This window comes from Gymnogyps californianus, chromosome 2 (genome assembly GCF_018139145.2).
Source record: "Gymnogyps californianus isolate 813 chromosome 2, ASM1813914v2, whole genome shotgun sequence".
NCBI classification, from domain to species: Eukaryota; Metazoa; Chordata; class Aves; order Accipitriformes; family Cathartidae; genus Gymnogyps; species Gymnogyps californianus.
Genome location: NC_059472.1, coordinates 27,455,866 through 27,473,967, shown reverse-complemented (window position 1 = coordinate 27,473,967; position 18,102 = coordinate 27,455,866). Strand labels below are relative to the sequence as shown.

At 39.8% G+C, this 18,102-nt stretch overlaps 1 protein-coding gene across 2 annotated transcripts; it reads left to right on the top strand.

Moving 5' to 3' along the window:
- The first annotated feature begins 4,969 nt into the window (after positions 1-4,969).
- OTUD6B (OTU deubiquitinase 6B) lies at positions 4,970-16,744 on the top strand. 2 transcript variants are annotated; one of them, XM_050891393.1, is made up of 7 exons: positions 4,970-5,060; positions 7,667-7,821; positions 9,772-9,867; positions 11,314-11,626; positions 13,222-13,283; positions 13,976-14,082; positions 14,584-16,744. In XM_050891393.1, exons 1-7 carry the CDS (start codon positions 4,970-4,972, stop codon positions 14,666-14,668), a joined length of 909 nt encoding a protein of 302 aa, XP_050747350.1. In that variant the 3' UTR covers positions 14,669-16,744. The 2 variants fall into 2 exon arrangements, with proteins under 2 accessions (XP_050747350.1, XP_050747351.1); XM_050891394.1 differs by having other exon boundaries at positions 7,667-7,825; positions 9,776-9,867.
- The last annotated feature ends 1,358 nt before the right edge of the window (positions 16,745-18,102 follow it).

Genomic DNA, 18,102 nt, shown 5'->3' with positions numbered 1-18,102 from the left:
AGCAGAGTAGAGGGGGAGAATCACCTCCCTCGACCTGCTGGTCACGCTTCTTTTGATGCAGCCCAGGATACAGTTGGCTTTCTGGGCTGCAAGCACACATTGCCACGTCATGTTGAGCTTCTCGTCAACCAACACCCCCAAGTCCTTCTCTGCAGGGCTGCTCTCAATCCACTCATCCCCCAGCCTGTATTTGTGCTTGGGATTGCCCCGACCCGTGTGCAAGACCTTGCACTTGGCCTTGTTGAACTCCATGAGGTTCGCACAGGCCCACCTCTCAAGCCTGTCCAGGTCCCTCTGGATGGCATCCCTTCCCTCCAGCCTCCCTGTGGCCACCGCACCACACAGCTTGGTGTCGTTGGCAAACTTGCTGAGGGTACGCTCAATCCCACTGTCCATGTCGCTGACAAAGATGTTAAACAGTGCCGGTCCCAATACTGACCCCTGAGGAACTCCACTCGTCACTGGTCTCCACTTGGACATTGAGCCGTTGACCGCAACTCTTTGAGTGCGACCATCCAGCCAATTCCTTATCCACTGAGTGGTCCATCCATCCATTAAATCCATGTCTCTCCAATTTAGAGACAAGGATGTCATGCAGGACAGTGTCAAATGCTTTGCACAAGTCCAGGTAGTTATATACAAGTTATGTACTACAAGTTATGTAGTACATATATCAGAAAACTCTCAACAAAACCTCAGTGAAACAACAGAGCCACTTTAAAAGAGTTTTGTGTATGGCTACCAGTCTATAATTCACTTTAATGCTCAGCAAGAAACATCTTGGAGGTAATGGAGGGGAATGAGATACACACTGACCTAAAAGTAGTAAGACAGCTTCTTTGCTTGACCAACGTTTTATGTCATTTAGTTGAGTAAGATTTGGATATTTTTTACTGCTGTCATGAAAACTGTCTGCTACACAGCATTAGTTTATTAGTTTTGCAACTGAAGAAACAAAATCATGATTTTTAGAGAGTGACAGAAGTAGCAGGGGTCCCGCCTCGACTTACTTATAAAATACCAATGAACAAACGACCTTCCTGATTTTCAGCATGCTTACTAAGCACTGTAAAACCACTGGGAGAAAGATACTAGAAAGGACGTCAAAGTGTAATACTTTAAATAGCCATGCATGCTTTCCTCCCCAGAAAAGAAATATCAAAGAAAGAGAACACAGCAGCTGGTTAATTCACTGTCCAAGTCAGCTGGTATCAAAGGTAACCCTCAGTCATTGACTTCAGTGACTAACTGACAATGTTCAGTCACATTTCAAAAGTACCCCTTAATTCTGAACGTTTCAATGTTGACAGTGTGTAAGACACAGACTGTGCTTAGTACAGAGCAACCTACAGTTATCATTGATTTCAATGGGAGGTTCAAGTTCCTACAAAACAGATTAATGAAGTCATAAATTTTAATACCAGAAAGGGCCATTATGGTAATCCAGTCGGACTTCTTTGAATTCTGAGAGAACGTCCGTAACTGTTGCTTGCATGGAGCCTATAACTTACAGCTGAGCTAACCCATATCCATAGGAAGGCTTTCAGTCTTGATTTAAAGACTTGTATGACAGTGAACCTATCACATCCCAGATAAAGTGCTTCACAGTTAGTTACCTCAGATTCCAGTTCTCTTTTTTTTTTCATTTTAGCTTCTAACTATTATATTTCATTATGACCTTATCTGTTAAACCACCCTTTCTACCCAGGAATCATAATTAGCCAAGCTGAGCTTACATGCAATAAGGCTCTGTTTAAGTGTTTTGTTTTAAGAGTGTCAGAGAGGAAAAACACACAGAATTTGTGGGGGAAAAAACGCATGTACACAATCCTGATGTACATGGTCCTGATGGGCTGGCAGGTCAAGAGGTCCCTGAGGAGCCAGGGATCCTGGGGCAAGCAGGCAGGGAGAGACAGGGGCCCCGGAGCAGGCAGCGCAGGAGGGAGCGTCAGGGCCCTTGGCGCAGGCAGGGAGAGCAGGTGGCGCACTTGCAGCCCTGGCAATCCCACAGAGACGTCATGAGTGCAGGTCCCCACGATGACGGTTTCCCCAAATTCAGAATTTTTTCCTTTTATAGGAGGATTTCTGAACAGCCAGCAGCCTTTGGTCTCCACCCTCTAAGCCACACACATACCCTGTGATACTGGAGAGCGTTACTTTCTCAGGTCTTAGCAAATGCCTCCTCCTGTTGCTTGGTTGTTTTTCTCTATATCTCAGCTGCCGCTTTCCTTTGGTATGCTCAAAGCAGTCGTCTTCATAACTTCCGATGTTGTGGTTTTTTCAACCAGTAATTGGCCATCAGTTTGTTGTTTATAATTCTGGGTCCTCTGTTTTCAACGATATTTTCAAGGCCTTTCTGTTACCCCACGTTAAACTCCAGTTCATAATAGCTGTCTGGCACAAAGCTCCAGTTCACAGGGCAGGTTCTCACCACAGGTCAATAACAAGCCCCGCAGGCCAGGACTGGGGCCTTGTGAAGTTGGCACTGAGCCTGTGGCCTGCTGCTAGCAAGGGTAGTGCTCTTCTCAATAGCTGTCATTTATTCTAGGTTTCATGGCAGCAGAGGAAACTCATCTTTAGCTGGCTGTGCAGCATGACCTCCCCAGCATTTATCGTACCGCTATTCTCTAAAATGTACTCCCTCATACTTAGTGTGCCCTAAAATCTGCGTTCCTGCGTAACTTTTGAGTTCAACTGTATTAAGATATGTGTTGTTCCAATGAGGCTAAGATCATTTTAATCAATCTACCTTCATCATCACTTAGAACTTCACATTTGGTCACCTATTTATTTATTTGGTCATTGGTATTTATTCTATATTCTTTTGGATTACTGCTAAAGATATGGCAGAAGTCTGGACTAAAACCAGTAGCCACTACAGGGACCTCACTGGATGTATCCCCTTTGACTGGGGATAGCTGCGCTGGAGGGAAGGAGCCTCTGCTACCTTTTTTTCTGAAAGATTTAAGCCTGTAGTCCCCCAAAACACTGGAGGGCTCAGCCTGCTTGAAGGATGGATTGGGTCCTATGTTCAAACATCTAATTGCAGTGTCTTGTTATGGTAAAAAGACGATGTTGTTTTTCTTTGCTGTAATTTTATAAAGTTCTAAAAGAAACTAAAATGCAGAAGGTATAAGGCAGTATTTATTATTTTTAAATAGACAGCATTTTTAAGAACATGTATTAAATGTCAGCATATTCATATATACATACATGTGTGGACAAATATATGTCATTGACAAACTGATACAGAGCACATCTATACATTAGTCAAGGCAATCTAACCTGGATTTGTCCTTATTCTGGATTTGCTGGTAGTATACAGAAATATTTATAGGGCCACCCTAGTCATTTCCAGTGCTAACCTATTTTCCTAGGTAAAAGCCAACTGTCCCCCTCTCATTTTTTTTGGATGAGAGACTTTTTTTTTTCCTAGCTGGTCTGTGATCTGTTTTATTCTAACAGGTTGGAAAAAGCAGGTGGAGGTAAGGGAAAAATATATTTCCAGGTATTGATATACAAATCTGAAAATTATTTACATTTCAACAGAATTGTAAAGGAGATCTAAAAATTGGGTGGTTCTATACAGCAAGAGAGTTCGATCCATCATTTTATGACTCTGCTTTAGATCTGTTTCCTTTCTTTGCACTTGACAGTGTACTTCACAGAATCCTAGAATCATTTAGGTTGGAAAAGATGTTTAAGAGCATTGAGTCCAACCATTAACCTAATGCTGCCAAGTCCACCACTAAACCATGTCCTTAAGCGCCACGTCAACACATCTTTTAAATATCTCCAGGGAGGTATTCTTGTAGAGGTTCTGTGGATAAAAATGTAAAAGAATAATAGCAATGCTGTAACAGTTAAGCACAAACTTACTGTTTCCATTACCAATATTTCTGCTCAATTTGAGTAATTTTAAACCCAATTAAAATATTAAACTTTATAAATTATTTTTCCCACATGAACTGAATGTTCCACAAAACAATGTTGGTGACTGCACTGAACAGAAAAGCATCTCACTCCACACTAGCATTCAACAAGAATTTATAGTTCCTACTCTGAGGTCGGGATTTGACCCCAACCAGGAAGTTTGGATTTTACTGTAATAAAAATGTAACACTTTATTATATATCATGAGACATAATTTCACAGTGGTGAGGAGACACAAATCACGAACATCACAACTTGGAAAATCGGGAGTCTTTCTGGGTATTTTTTAGCTTTAAGTAACTTCGGGTAAAAAACTTGCTCACACAGGGCACTGTGTATCTTGCACGAAAGTGAACAGGTCAAATAATTTTTTTTCCTTAACGTGATAAATCACATAAAAACCCTAACCAATTCCTTTCTCACCTCTAGCCTTCCTCTTTAATAGGATTTACCTCTCGTTGAGCTAAACGTGCCATTTCTTCTTAGGGAAGACATGTCCACAGAAGTCCTTTATTGGGCAGGAGATAGGAGCAAGTAGCTCCGCGGTTATTTTTGCCAGGGGACAGAAATGAGGAGGGGGGTCGCCTTCCCCGTAAAAACGGCCTTTCCCTCCCCCGCTGTTCTCGTGCTCTCACAACCCGAGAACTAAAGAAACGCTTCCCTTTCCTACGACGACCCGAGCTCACGGCCCGTAACGTGCGGACTCAGGAGCGGGATCAAAAGCCGCCTTTCCCGCCGGCGAGGCGCACGGGGCGGCCCCAGGAGACCGGGGCGGCGGCGACACGGAGACCAACCGCTCCCGGAGGGCGGCAGGCAGCACACGGAGGAGCCCGACCGGGCGGGGAAGCCCGCGGGAGGGCCGCGCCGGGCCTCCCGTCCCCCTCACGGCTGCGGCGGCCGCCGAGGGACTGCGGGCGGTGGGCGGGGCGGCACTGACGGAAGCGCGGCGAGCTCCCGCCTCGCGCCGGGGTCGGGGGTCACGCGCGCCGCCGCCGCGGGGTGAGGGCGTCCCGCGGGCGCGGGCCGCCGGGCACCCATGGAGGGCTCCGGCGACGAGGAGCCGGGGGCCGACGGGCCGCTGCAGCGGCTGGTGAAGCGGCAGCGCAAGGAGAAGCGGGAGCTCCAGGGTGAGGGGCGCCACGGCCCGGCGAAGGGCAGGCGGGGGAGAAGGCTCGGGAGTGGGGGAGGGGAGAGCGACTCCCTCAGGTGCCCGCCTCGGCGGGGCGAGGTGGCGGGGAGACGCGGGGCGGGCTCGGCGTCCCGCTGTCAGCCTTGCCCTGGGGGACGCTCCGCGGAAGCGAAGCTGGAAGCCCCGGACGTCAGCGGGAGTAGCTGGGAGGGGGCGGGAGGGCCGGTGGCGGGCGCGTTGGCCACCGGACGGCTTTGGAAAAGGAGGGAGCAGCCCTTGCGCTGCCTTCGCAAGGGGAAGAGGACGTCGGTAACGAAAACGTTGCGTCTTGGCAGAGGTGTCAAAGCCACGCTTTGCTGCTAGGTGTGGTTCTTGTCATGCAGGCGGTCTGCTGAGTTCCCCTTGCTGTAATCTTGGGAGCCTAACGATGCTTGAGAGCCGTAACATAATGCTAGACCATTAACATTATGTTAACGTTGTGGTACTCTTTTTCAGTTAAAGAAGGTGTGTTTTTGTAAGGCATTTTAGATTGAAAAGCCTGCATAAGGGTCCTCGCTGCCCAGGCAGCTACGTTTCTTCGTTCAAAGTGCAAATGATCTGAAATGAACTTTCACATTCTGTCCAGCCACAGTAAAGTGTCTATAGTAGAAGACCCATGTGGCCTTACAGTGCTATGTATGAACTGTTTGTGAGCCATGTTTTACCTACCCTATTACAGTAGATTAATTAAGTAGTTCTGTTAGCTAGATTCTGTTGAGTTGAGTTTTATAGTCAATTATAACCTTTTTGTTAAGCCTTTCTTATTGCTGGTATATTGATATGGCCTTTTTGCTTGTGTGGCTTTTTTGGTATGTAATGAAATAGGCCCATCGGCAGCCTTTTATCAATTAGAGGGTTAAAGAAGAGGAGAGACACTATTGGGCTGCATATTGTCATTAAACCTATCGGCACTTACTGTTTTGAGGTGCCTTTTCCTCCCTCAAATTTGGTTGAAATTGAAAAGAGGGGTAGGAATCAAGCATTGTGGTTAGGTGGCTGGAGCACATGGCACATCGATGGGGAGAGGCTGAGGAACAGAGGGGCTTTCCACCTACAGAAGGTGATAAGGGAGTATCTAGTTGCAGTTCTCCACTACCTAAAGGTGGGAGGGGTATACAGAAGACAGAGCCCCGGTCTTCCCAGTTAGGAGAGGCAGGTGACCTATAGGCACACATTTTCCTACTTGAAAAATACATTCCTCATAGGTGCAATGGTTAACTGTTTGACAGATAGCAAAACAGTTTGTTCGTGTGAATTAACATAAGGTGCATCTCAGCCTCTGAAAATCCAGCATCTCCTCCAGTTGATGATCCTTGTCTCCACCACCCCTCATATACTCTCCTTGTGTATTTGTGTGTGCCTCTTAAGTCCCGGATTTCCTTCTCCCCAATTATGTTAATTTTTATGAAGAGAACTGCTTTTCTGCCTGTCAGACTCAGCTGATTCATCTGTGAGGCTGAATCCTTAACATAAATCTTGCAGTGTGAGCATTCTTGCTGCCTCCTCTTGAAAAGTTTCATTATCATCACCATCATCTTCAGCTCAACTGTGTCAGTCAAGGGTGAAGGACAGGAAAATATACAGGTGATGTTAAATAATTGATGCTGTAACTCTAAAACAGTGAATACAGAAGTAACAAGAGCTAGCAGGGAGTGTTCCTGTAAGAGCACAGGCTTGTTCAGCCTGGAGAAGAAGAGAAGACTATGGGGGATCTGGTTGTCGTTTCCGCTGCGTAATGGATGGAGCCAGACTCTTCAAAGTAAAGTGTAGGGAATGGACTAGAGACAATGGCTGAAAGTAGTAACAAGAAAAAAATTCGTGGGAGGAAAAAGGGAAAATATTTTCATAACAAGAATGGTTAAACATTGGAAAAAAACTGCCCAGAAAGGTTGCAGAATGTCCATCCCTGGCGACTTTGCACAGTCATCTGAATAAATTCCAGATCAATCTGAATTAATGTAACCGGATGTAGCTTTGAATTCAGCCCCACTTTGAGCAGGAGGTTGAACTAGATGACCTCTGGACATCCTTTGGAGCCAAACTATTCTATGATTTGAGAAATGGAGCCTTGACTTACAGCCTAAAAATACTTACGGAATTTAAGCAAGTTGAGGGGTATTTTTCTGCTTGAATACCCGTTTTGCTTTTAGAAACTTTATTTTAAGGACAGGTAAATTCTGTTTTTACTTTTAATCTGCTGCTTGTGTGATTAAAAATTTACACATCTTTCCTGTGATGGGGTTTGAGATCTCAATGCCCAAATAATCTTTTTGAAGGCAACAGGCTGAGGTCTGCTGTGTTGATGAAGTTCATAAGTATTTATAATAGTAACCTGGCACAAGTTTTTCTCTTCTTCAGGTATAAGGTTTGCATCTTTCAAGAAAAATACAGCTGCTTTAAAATGTGATGATCGTAACAGGCAGTCTCATAGCTAGACTGTTAAAACATACTGATATGTTGATATTTGTAAATTTTTTTCTGTATGACTTGCAGTTGTATTTTCTGCAATGACCGTGGAGTATCTATATTTAGAGGTAATGTTTTATTACACTACTTCTCTAACAGCAAAAATTCAAGGCATGAAAAATGCTGTTCCCAAGAATGATAAAAAGAGACGAAAACAGCTGGCTGATGAAGTTGCCAAGTTAGAGGCAGAACTTGAACAGAAACACAAGGAGGAATTAAAGCAGCTGAAGGAAGCTTCACCTGAGCAGAATAAGGTAGGTGCCCTAACTTGAGCTGAAGTTGTACAGATATAATTTGTGTTAGGCCTTCTTTAACTTTTAGAAATTATAATGAAGTAACACTTTAAAGTATTTCTCCTTTTCCTCACAGTATTAGTAACTCTCTTCATCTTTGGAAAGATTCAGCTGTTACGGTGGGTGGGCATTGCTGGAAAGGGCATTTAACAGTGGTGTCTTTTTGTTGCTGCTGTTGTGCAGTATTTGATTTTGCTCTTAAGGCTACGTTAGTAGCTCAGTTGTCTTAAAGAATTTTTTTTTTAAAGTTGCTGTTATATTGTCACTCTATCTTATGTATGTCACTAATTATTTTATGTAGACTACTAGAGTATTGTTGGCCTTCAATAGGCATTTGACTGATGCAGTATGTTTGGTCTTGCAATTCTGTCAACAATGTAACTGACCTTTTTGTAAGAAGACACTTTCTGTGATGATGAGAATTGTATTCTTAAATGCTACTGTTCTGCCATGTTGGCAACATAGCTACGTACTTAAATGCTTCCAGTTTGCTGTTTGATGGCAAACCACTTAATTTTTAACAGAGGCTTAGCATTGTTCGAATTTAGCTGCAGGAAATATGACCACTTGAGTAAACTACATACTATTAAATACTTGTGTGACATACAAAAATTCACCTATGTTTTAGCATTTAATTAATGAGTAGAGTGTTAGAAATTCCCGTCATAGTGAATTTGCAATCCATAGACTTAATTCTGTATATCCAATACTGAAAAGAACTCTATTTGTATCCTGTGCCTGAATTTAAGGACCGTTTGTGCAAGTAGGCCTGTTCGTATGCTTTCTCCTACCTAAATGGGAATAGAGCTTATGGCTAAATTGGTTCAATACAGTTATCTGTGAATGATGCTAATGCTCCATGCTCATACATCTCCTTAAGTGTTTCCCTAACAGTGTGTGTCTTTTGGCTGTTTAAATCTTGTAAAGAAACAAACAAAAACCTGTCTGCCTGATGCTTTCTGGACTAGGAGTTTTCTGATGAGTGACCTAACAAAGAGTTAAGCAGAATGTACTTTTCTTTGAAAATGAGAGTGAAAACATTTCTGAATGACTTTTAGGGGAATAGACTGGATTGAGAAGCATCTGCTGAGAATCCTTGTGAAAAAAAAGTTTTCAATTGCGGGAGTTATGACCCTATAACAATCTTCTGTAGTAGTTTTCAGATGCTTAAGCATGCATTAAAAATAATGCTTCTGTTTACCTGTATCTTAGATTAGTTTCAAGAGTTTCTTTTATTTTGTGAAATGAGCTGTCAAAACTTTACAATAGAGGATGTTTCAAGCTAAAATCCTTGCCCTGGACATAGCTTTGCCTGAGAGGATTTTGAGGTGTATGGTTTCTTTCACTTCTCAACTTTTTTACTTGGATTGAAACATATCCATGCTTCCAAGGGTCCAATCTAGTTCCTACCATTATGGGGTTAGCATTGTCATTTTTCTTGAGAAGTGTCAACTCACTGTCTTTTCCAACTGCTGGTTATGCTTTGGTATGGAAGGTGGAGCCTTCTTCTACTTTAATTGTCACAGAACTTGATAATGGCTGTTTGGGTACTTCGGCTGGCTGGTATGGTGAGGAAAACTTTCCCTCTTAGCCAGTAAGCAGTGTTCACACTTCAGTGTGGAAGCTTGTAAGAGAACATAAAGATTAAATTTAAGCTGTGCAGTTTGTAACTGTCTCTCTGTTGAGACTACAGAAAAAGTAATAAAATGCATGACAGTGGTTTGCGATGTGAAATGCTTTACTTTTGGCTTTGACAGGTTCTGTGCTATACACAGATCTTTGTGGTTAAACTTCATAAATAAACCCTGGAATTACCTAGGAACAGAACTTAAAACTATTTCAGGAGATGCACGTCTCAGTTATCATTAATACTAATAAGAACATTTAACTTTTTTTTTTTTTTCTTTTTAGATAGATTCCATGGCTGATGGGGTTGCAAATTTAGAGCTTGAAGGAGTAGAGCAACAGATTCAGCATCCTCGAATATCAAAAGCACAGAAGAGGCGGGTATGACTTAACATTTTAAAATTTTACAAATACTTGATTGAAGTTATATTCACTTAACTGTAATAACCAAAGTTAAACAATTTTGCAGGGGACATTACCTGGCTAATTCAGTATTGATGCTGTACCTACTGGGTTCCTTGAAAATCTGTAAAGCTGCTACCTAGAGATATGTAAGCATTTTATAAATAGTTGTACTTTTTTTGCCCTCAGCCATGAGCTGGGAATCAGAATAGGTCAGGAGAGATGGGAGCCAGAAAAAACAAATTATGTAAAGCAAATGATTTTAAAAGAATTTCACTAAAAACATTAATAAAGAAATAAAGTAATTTGAATTAAAATAATGTAAAATACTATGTGGAAAATATGCAAGTAGTAGAACTTTACACATTTAACAAAAGAACATTAATACTGAAATTCTTGTAAACTTTTGAGTTGTTAAGAAACACTACCTGGTGTCCAGGCCATTAGGGTTAAATCCTGTTAAGCTTCAGATGTTAAATTGCGATGGATTAACATTCTCATTGTACCTGCATGAGTGTTGGTTCGGGGCCAGAGGAGCACTGCTTTATTGCAGAGTCCATCCCCTGTTACGTGATCACTACTGCAGAGCTGCCTTGTAACAAACATGATAAAAGGATGTTCTTAATTCATCGCACCATGTCTAGGCAAACTAGAAACTCTGTAGTCTGGTTTTCCTATATTGTGGTTGCCTAAATCAGTCTGGTCTTGATTTGTGGTGAAATTTAAGTGTGAAAGTGAAAAGATCATTCTCTGTACTGCTTCTTTTTTTATTTTCTCATTTACTTTGACTCTTATTCCCTTGTTAACTTAAGCATAAACTTACGAAGCATTCTATGAAAGTCATTTTTATGTTATGTATTATTACATCCCCTCTAGTGTTCTCTGTATGCGTTCTTATCCATCCTTTAGGTTAGGAGCAGTCTTTTAAGATGTATAGTACCTAGCCTGAGGGAGTTTCAGTTTCATGACATGAGCGCCATTATGCAATCATATGCGTAAGTGGTAGTTCTCACACTTATTATGAAAGAGCAATATTTTCTGTTGTTTAATTAGAATTCCCATACTTGAGTTGTTTGCCAATGTGGTGAAATAGGTGATCCTGAAGAAATGACTACTATTAATAGCCTTTGTACAGGTGTTGTAAAGTGTTATTTTGCATTTTGATATAATTAAGATTTCTCCTGTCACGTAATTTCGGGTGTGGTGTCAGAGGCAGTTAGGATATATTGGTCACTTACCATTTGCTAAAGTTTGGGTTTAGGAGGTCTCTAAGATTTGGTAGTACTGATTCGGGAGAACATTTCACGGATATGAATGTACTGAGAAAACATTTGAAGAGTTAGAAGCAAGCACTAAGCCAAGAACTGTACAGGCATCATCTACATTTTAACATTTGATGTAATTTTTATGTGTTTTTAATCTAAGGAAAAAAAAGCTGCCTTGGAGAAAGAAAGAGAAGAAAGGATAGCTGAAGCTGAGATAGAAAATTTAACAGGTGCTAGACATCTTGAAAGTCAGAAACTTGCCTCCCTGTTGGCAGCAAGGCACTTCGAGATTAAACAGATCCCTTCAGATGGCCATTGCATGTACAGAGCTATTGAAGATCAGCTCAAGGATCGCCAGAATTCCTGGACTGTGGCAACTCTGAGGAACCAAACAGCAAAGTATATGCAAAGTCACTTTGATGACTTCCTGCCATTTCTTACAAACCCTAGTACTGGAGACATGTATAGTAGAGGTAAGACTTGTGGCATAAGAGATTTTAAAAACTGTTAAAACTATTTCTGATAATTCTTGATCTCAGTTACAGCTGAATTGGGACTCACCCATTATGGTGTTTGTTCCTGAACTTGGTTACTTTGTTGGTTTGGCTGTGTTCTATGGAACACAGAATTATGATCTGCTATGAAACTTGGTACACCTGAATCTTTGTAATTTATCTTTTTTTTTTTTTTAAGTAATCTAGCAAACGTTATTGCCCATGTACAAAAAAAAAAAAAAAAAAAAATCAGAACTTGCTGGTTACCAGATGGTAATCATGTTCTGGGATGTGATTTAAGTTGTATTATAAACAGCTTGTCTACCAGGTTAGGGATGATTTTTTGTCAACTTTTATATTGGTGTTTTCAGTTTACATAGGAAAGCTGTTAAAAAAATGAGTGTGAAATTCAAGCAAATCTATTTTATAATAGTTTGCATAAATGCTTTTTCTTATTCTACCCTTTATTTTCACTGTTTACGCTAGGTCTTTTGGAGCTCTTTCTTATAAACAGACTAAACTGAAAAATATGAAGGCATTTAGTGTGGAGCAATGGTGTAGGCTGAGTAAATGCAGATAAATGGAATTTATATACTTCTTATTTGAGCAATACGTAGTTTATTCATTTCTTACTGCATGTCTGGAACACCATGCAAATGACTTTATACATTTTTTTAACTTACTGCTGCATTCATTTAATGGTTATTGCTGTGGATTTCATTTGGTGACTGGGGGCTGTTGTGAAGTAGGAGGCATCTTTCCCGTGTTGACAGAGATAATTGTCACAGGATAAATGTGCCCAAAAGAAGACTGAATGAAGTTCTGCAGAGCAGCAGGGAATTGTGGTTTTCTTATGTCTCTTAATTCTGTTATGAGGGGAATGTATGAAAAACAATTCTGAGCAGTCTTCAGAAAATCTGTTCTTTATCAGAATCTATTCGTAGGGTTCAGAAGCCTGAAGGGTTGTAATTTATAAATTTGAAGGCTTGGTTTCTGTAGAACATGATCTGCAAAAGGTTTATTTAGCTATTAACAAAGGAACTATTGGCAATAAATACTTCAGAGGTTAAAAACAAGGCAGCTAATTTGGAAATTAAAAAAAAAAAAACCCACAACAGTTGAACTACATACAGTTACAAGATTTTAAAAACATACCAGACACCTAGCTAACGTAAGAACTAAGCATACTACTTGCTATCACATTCTTTTCTAGAGTCTCAAAACTGCACCCTCTGAAACTTACCAGGAAGAAAACTGTAAGCGATTTCATACTTGTTAACAGTTCCCTGAATAAACAGTTTAAAATATAAACCTGTACTTCTTTTTATTCCCATAATTGTTTTTATTCCTGTCTTCAGTCTTAATTTTTCTTTGTAAAACAATTATTGGGTTTTTTTTTGGCCTCCGGTGTTTTTTCTTTTCCTTTCCTTCTGTTCAGTGAACATACATGTTTTCCTGTATAATGTGTTTGGACTTTTCAGGTTCTAGGTCTTCATTGTGCAATCAGTATTTTTCCTCAGTTGCTTGTTCTCAAATAAGAGAAGTACTAAAAGTTGTCTTTTCTTTCCCCGCAGAGGAATTTGAAAAATACTGTGATGATATAGCAAATACAGCTGCATGGGGTGGTCAGCTGGAGGTAAGTATCGTATTGATAATTTTTATTTGTGAAATTCTGAAGTGGGTGTATATACCTTCAAAAAAGGGCTTCTTAAGAAAGAATACCTGAAGGCATAAGGAAACATAATTGTAAATAGTTTATCGAGAGCTTTCTCCTATGGTTATAAATTGTTTTCCCAAATCAGTAGCTTTTCTGATGGTGTGCCGCTGTTGCGATGTATTTGACAACGTGCAAGTTAACAAATTCAGTAGTTCTAAATATCATTAGAAAGTCTGACAGTACAAGTAGGGAAGACTTTCTAAGGAGAAAGCGTTTTATTATGCAGACTTAGATGGTAGCAAAGCTGACTAGAGTGGAGCAATGTTGGATTTTTGTAATGTAAACCAGAACTTGAGCTTGAGAAAACACGTATTTATTTTAGTTTATGTCTTATTTATTGTTTTATGAAAGAGTAGTTACCAAATTACTGAAGCTAGCCCAATGTTACCTGTGTTGTATCATCAAAACAATGATTAATTTAAGGCAGCCTGTTTTCAATTAAAGTTTAAAAAGCTAAAATAATTTTGCTTATTTTACTAACGTTTATTTTCTAACAGTATTTGAAATGTTATGCCTGAACTCATGTCTGCTAAAACTAAATGCCATGTCTTCCTCTTTCCTCCCTACTTTGGATTTAATCCTATTATTGAATTGTTTTTTGTGCCTTCAAGCTAAGGGCTTTGTCACACATTTTGCAAACACCTATTGAAGTAGTGCAAATGGATTCCCCTCCCATTATTGTTGGTGAAGAATATTCAGGCAAACCAATAATACTTGTGTAAGTATGTAACTTTATCCCTTCTTAAAATTAGTGCACTTATTTCTATGGCAGAGGGCTCAGCTTTGATTCTCACGTGCTCTTTTATTTTCTGTTATGTATCTGACATTGAAACACTGCTTGAGTAATGATCTTGCAGGTCAGAAATTATGTTTGTGATTGACACACTTAGTTTAAAGATATTGTAATTAGAGTTCTTAAAATGCTGACAGTCTGAATTGTGATTCAGTCACTGCTTTATGGAATGGTACAAGGTCATTTTACTTGTTAGATAATTACAAAATAATAGTGAAATTGATACAAGATGCAGCAGGAAACTTTTTTTTCCTCTTCAGAGTTTATGTCAATCTGTGCCTGGAAGTCACCAGAATTAAAAACTGTCTTTATTAATACTCTCCTGTTTAATGACCCTATATATTTTCTGTGCTAAAACTTGAATTTGTTTAACCTGTCTTCCAGTGCTGTTAATGTTTGGCATGACATAACTTTTTTTTTTTTTAGGTATATGAGACATGCCTATGGATTAGGAGAACATTACAATTCTGTAAAACTTCTAACAAACACTGCTACAGAAAATGGCAGCTAGCATACAAAAGTCATAAATCCACATGGATAACAGTTGCATCTTGGTGTGTTGGGTTCCAGACAATTCCCAGACAGACTGGAAAGTAAAACTAAAAGGAATGGATTAAAAATGAAAAAAGACACACAAGGTTTGACTATAAATCAGAAATAACTCTTGATTTAAACCAAAACCATACGACAGTATTTTGAACTTGTTGGTATTAATCATGTTTAGAAGATCTTCTCTAAAGTGGTGGCTGTGTAGATCAGATTTTTTTTTTTTTAATAGAGCTTCATCCCATGCTACAGTGAAAATACCGAGTAGTAAATGTTTTGGTTAATCTGCATTTCTGCCGAAGAATTAAGGTTACCTGAAGGTTCCTGTTACATTATTTCAGGCAGATTTTGATGATCATGGAAGAGTTAAGGCATTTAAAATAATTGATTTTATTGTGATTGATGGAATACCCTCTACAGTGTTTCTTTAGTTCTATCAGGATCTAGCTTTAATGCTGTAGTAGGGATCCCCTTCTTTATTTGGGCAGAGAAGAGCTAGAGGCAAATCCAATAGTAGAATATCTTGCTTGGCTGAAGTAATTGCACAATCTTATTTTAAAGATTTTAATCTGAGATTTTTATCAAGGTTTGAGGACTTCACTTTTTTTTTTTGCAGTTGACAGTAGGAACTGAATGCTTGATGCTGTTCCTAGTATTGAATCTGTAGGAAGAGCATTGTTGTTTATGACTATACGTCATAACATTGATGCAAGTTAACTGTGCTGTTCATCCTTCATAGTCTTTCATCTGTGCATTTCGATGATCAGAAATCTTACAAACAAAACTCCTCAATGTCCTCACTTCAGGTAGTGAAACCTGTCTGAACTCATCATTTATGGATCTGCTGATCTAAGCACTTCATGATCTAAAGTGTGATGTTTTTTAATGCTTAAAACAGCTGGTTGCATACAGGTGTAAAAATAACCACCTTGGGTTTTGTCAGTAACTTTAAAGGTGATCTGCAGAAGAATTAAGTTTATTTTCATTGCTCCTTATGATGCACAGAGACTTGAAAGGTGGGGTTTTCTAATACGGCTTGACTTTTTACATTAGAAACGTAGGTTTTTGTCTTTAAGTCACTGTAAATGTGACTCCAAAATTAGCAGCATACTGAAACCAAAGTTGTAATGCAATTGTTTTTTAACAATAGAAGTTGTTTGTTGGTTTTTTTTTTTAAAGCCTTAGTCAATAACGTGACAATTGTCTGTATTTTAGTGCTGATGAGTTCGTTTGGAGAAAAGCGGTTCATGTCAAGTTTAAACACCTTTGCCCTGATTTGAGGATTATGAGCTAACAGTGTGCATCTTGTAAAGCTAGCCAGCAGATTGACGTTCCTGGGACTTATAAATTAGAAAGAAAGATCTGCTCTTACTTAAGAAGAAGGAGATAAGTGTTCACTTTATGGATTAGGTTATGTCTGATTTAAAGCACTTTGAGAGAGAGGGAGGGGAAAAAAATAAGACAATTTTTTGGGGGGTTTTGAACAAGCAGAACTTGAATTATGAGTTCTGTAGACTGGTGCCTGCCAGGAAAACGAAGTATTAATGAGATTAGGAGTTTTTACATCCTTATTTATCTGATACAGTATAGCAAATATAGCCGTATTTATAGCAGCTGGTCTACTGTAGAGTTTGATTTACTACCTTGATTATATAAAACGATGTTTTTAATTTCAAACAAAAAATTGGATACTACAGTATGGAAAAAGTGTCTCTATTCATAATACCACTATGAATTTCACTAAAAATAATAATCTGAAATACTCTTCTCTGTGTTGCTTAGAATTGATGTGATATGAAATGCACATGCTGCATTTTATAGATATCCTGTGAAAAAAGTTCTTTGGTTTATTGGGTTTTCATTCTTGTTTGATTAGCTGACAGAGAAAAGATGCCAGAATCGTGGAACGTGTGTACCAACAGTTTGTCCTGTTGAAGATGTTTACAATTTGTATAAAGCAAAATAATGTTTTAATATAGTGAGTGAAAGATCCTTGCTCATGCTGTATGGGACTTGCCAAAAAGTAATAAATCGGTTTATTTGTGGCAAATCTTGTTGTGGTCACTTTTTATTTTGTACTTAGATTGTTCACTTGTTAATTCCTAGTATTAGTAAGTTTACTCATTTAATTGTTCTGGCTTTAGGGTCCTACTGTAGTATGAATTCTCCAACAACTGACTATTCCTATTCAAGCAGACAAAGCTTTACTCTTTATGAAATGAAGTTGTTTCTAAACAAACTTTATCCTCAGCGTTTTAGCAGTTAAACTTGAACTTTTCTGAAAAGCTGTATTTGAAAATACTATTGAACTTCTCCATACAAAAACTTGATCAAGTGAAACTGAGAGGTTTTTTTCAGAATTTAGCTTTTAACTTCTTTGTCAGATTACATTTTCTCTGCGAAATAGCACTACTGATTTTGAGTTTATTTAAGTACCTTTTCTGGCTTTTATCTGCAATTCATTGACATCAGTTTCTTCAGCCACTATTTCTTTTAAGGGCTCTTAGGTAATTTTGTTTGCAAGATTAATTGAGATTAGTTTCCAGTAGGAATGCTCACATGAATGGGAGGGAGACTGTCTAGTGGTCTGCAATAAATTGTGTACAATATTCTTAAAGGGAAGAACTTATTTGTTGTTGAAAGCAATGGGTACAGTCGGGCAAGTCAGGGCACGGAAGAGATCAGCCTCCTCTCGGAGCCACACACTGCATTTAGCGTTCATCCCTGTCACCTTCACTTAGTCTGCACCCAGTCTCTGCTCTCCCGTGCGTCCCCAGTAGTGTGGGCTGCAGCCAGCCCCAGAAAGTGGGTGTGAGGTGGGTGGCAGCGGGAGGGAGCGCAGGCCTGTCATAAATTATTTAAATATTCCATGACTTAAAGGACTTTTAAAAGAAATAAATAATATAAAATGCAATGAAGCAGTGATGTTCCTTGTGCACATTTATACAATTCTCATAACCTGTTGTGTTTACATATTAAAATATTACACTGAAGCTAAAGCACCATGAAGAGGGGAATTTGCTTCACAACCACTTGCCTCCAGGCAAAATTGTCACTAGAGGCACTTTTTGCCTCCTGTAGATGCTCTGTCCTTCCTGTCTCCTCTTTTTAACAGGCAGTTCAACAGGAGCTGTGACAGGCCCCAGGAAAAAAACAAGGCTGAAATTTTGGGTCTATGCAGAACACATCCCCTCTGCTCCTCTGTCTTGAGGAGAAAGCAGCGCTGGCAGCGGTGTGACTGGGCAGGTCTGATGCTGTGGGATGGCGGCCCCCCCCTGCTGTGTTATGCTCAAGTGTAATATTGTTACGACTTACAACAGTGAGAATTACTGTAGCTAAATGTGCTGGCAGCAGATGGGGTAGGGGCATTGCCTCTTGCGGTTGGTACTGGGGCTATGG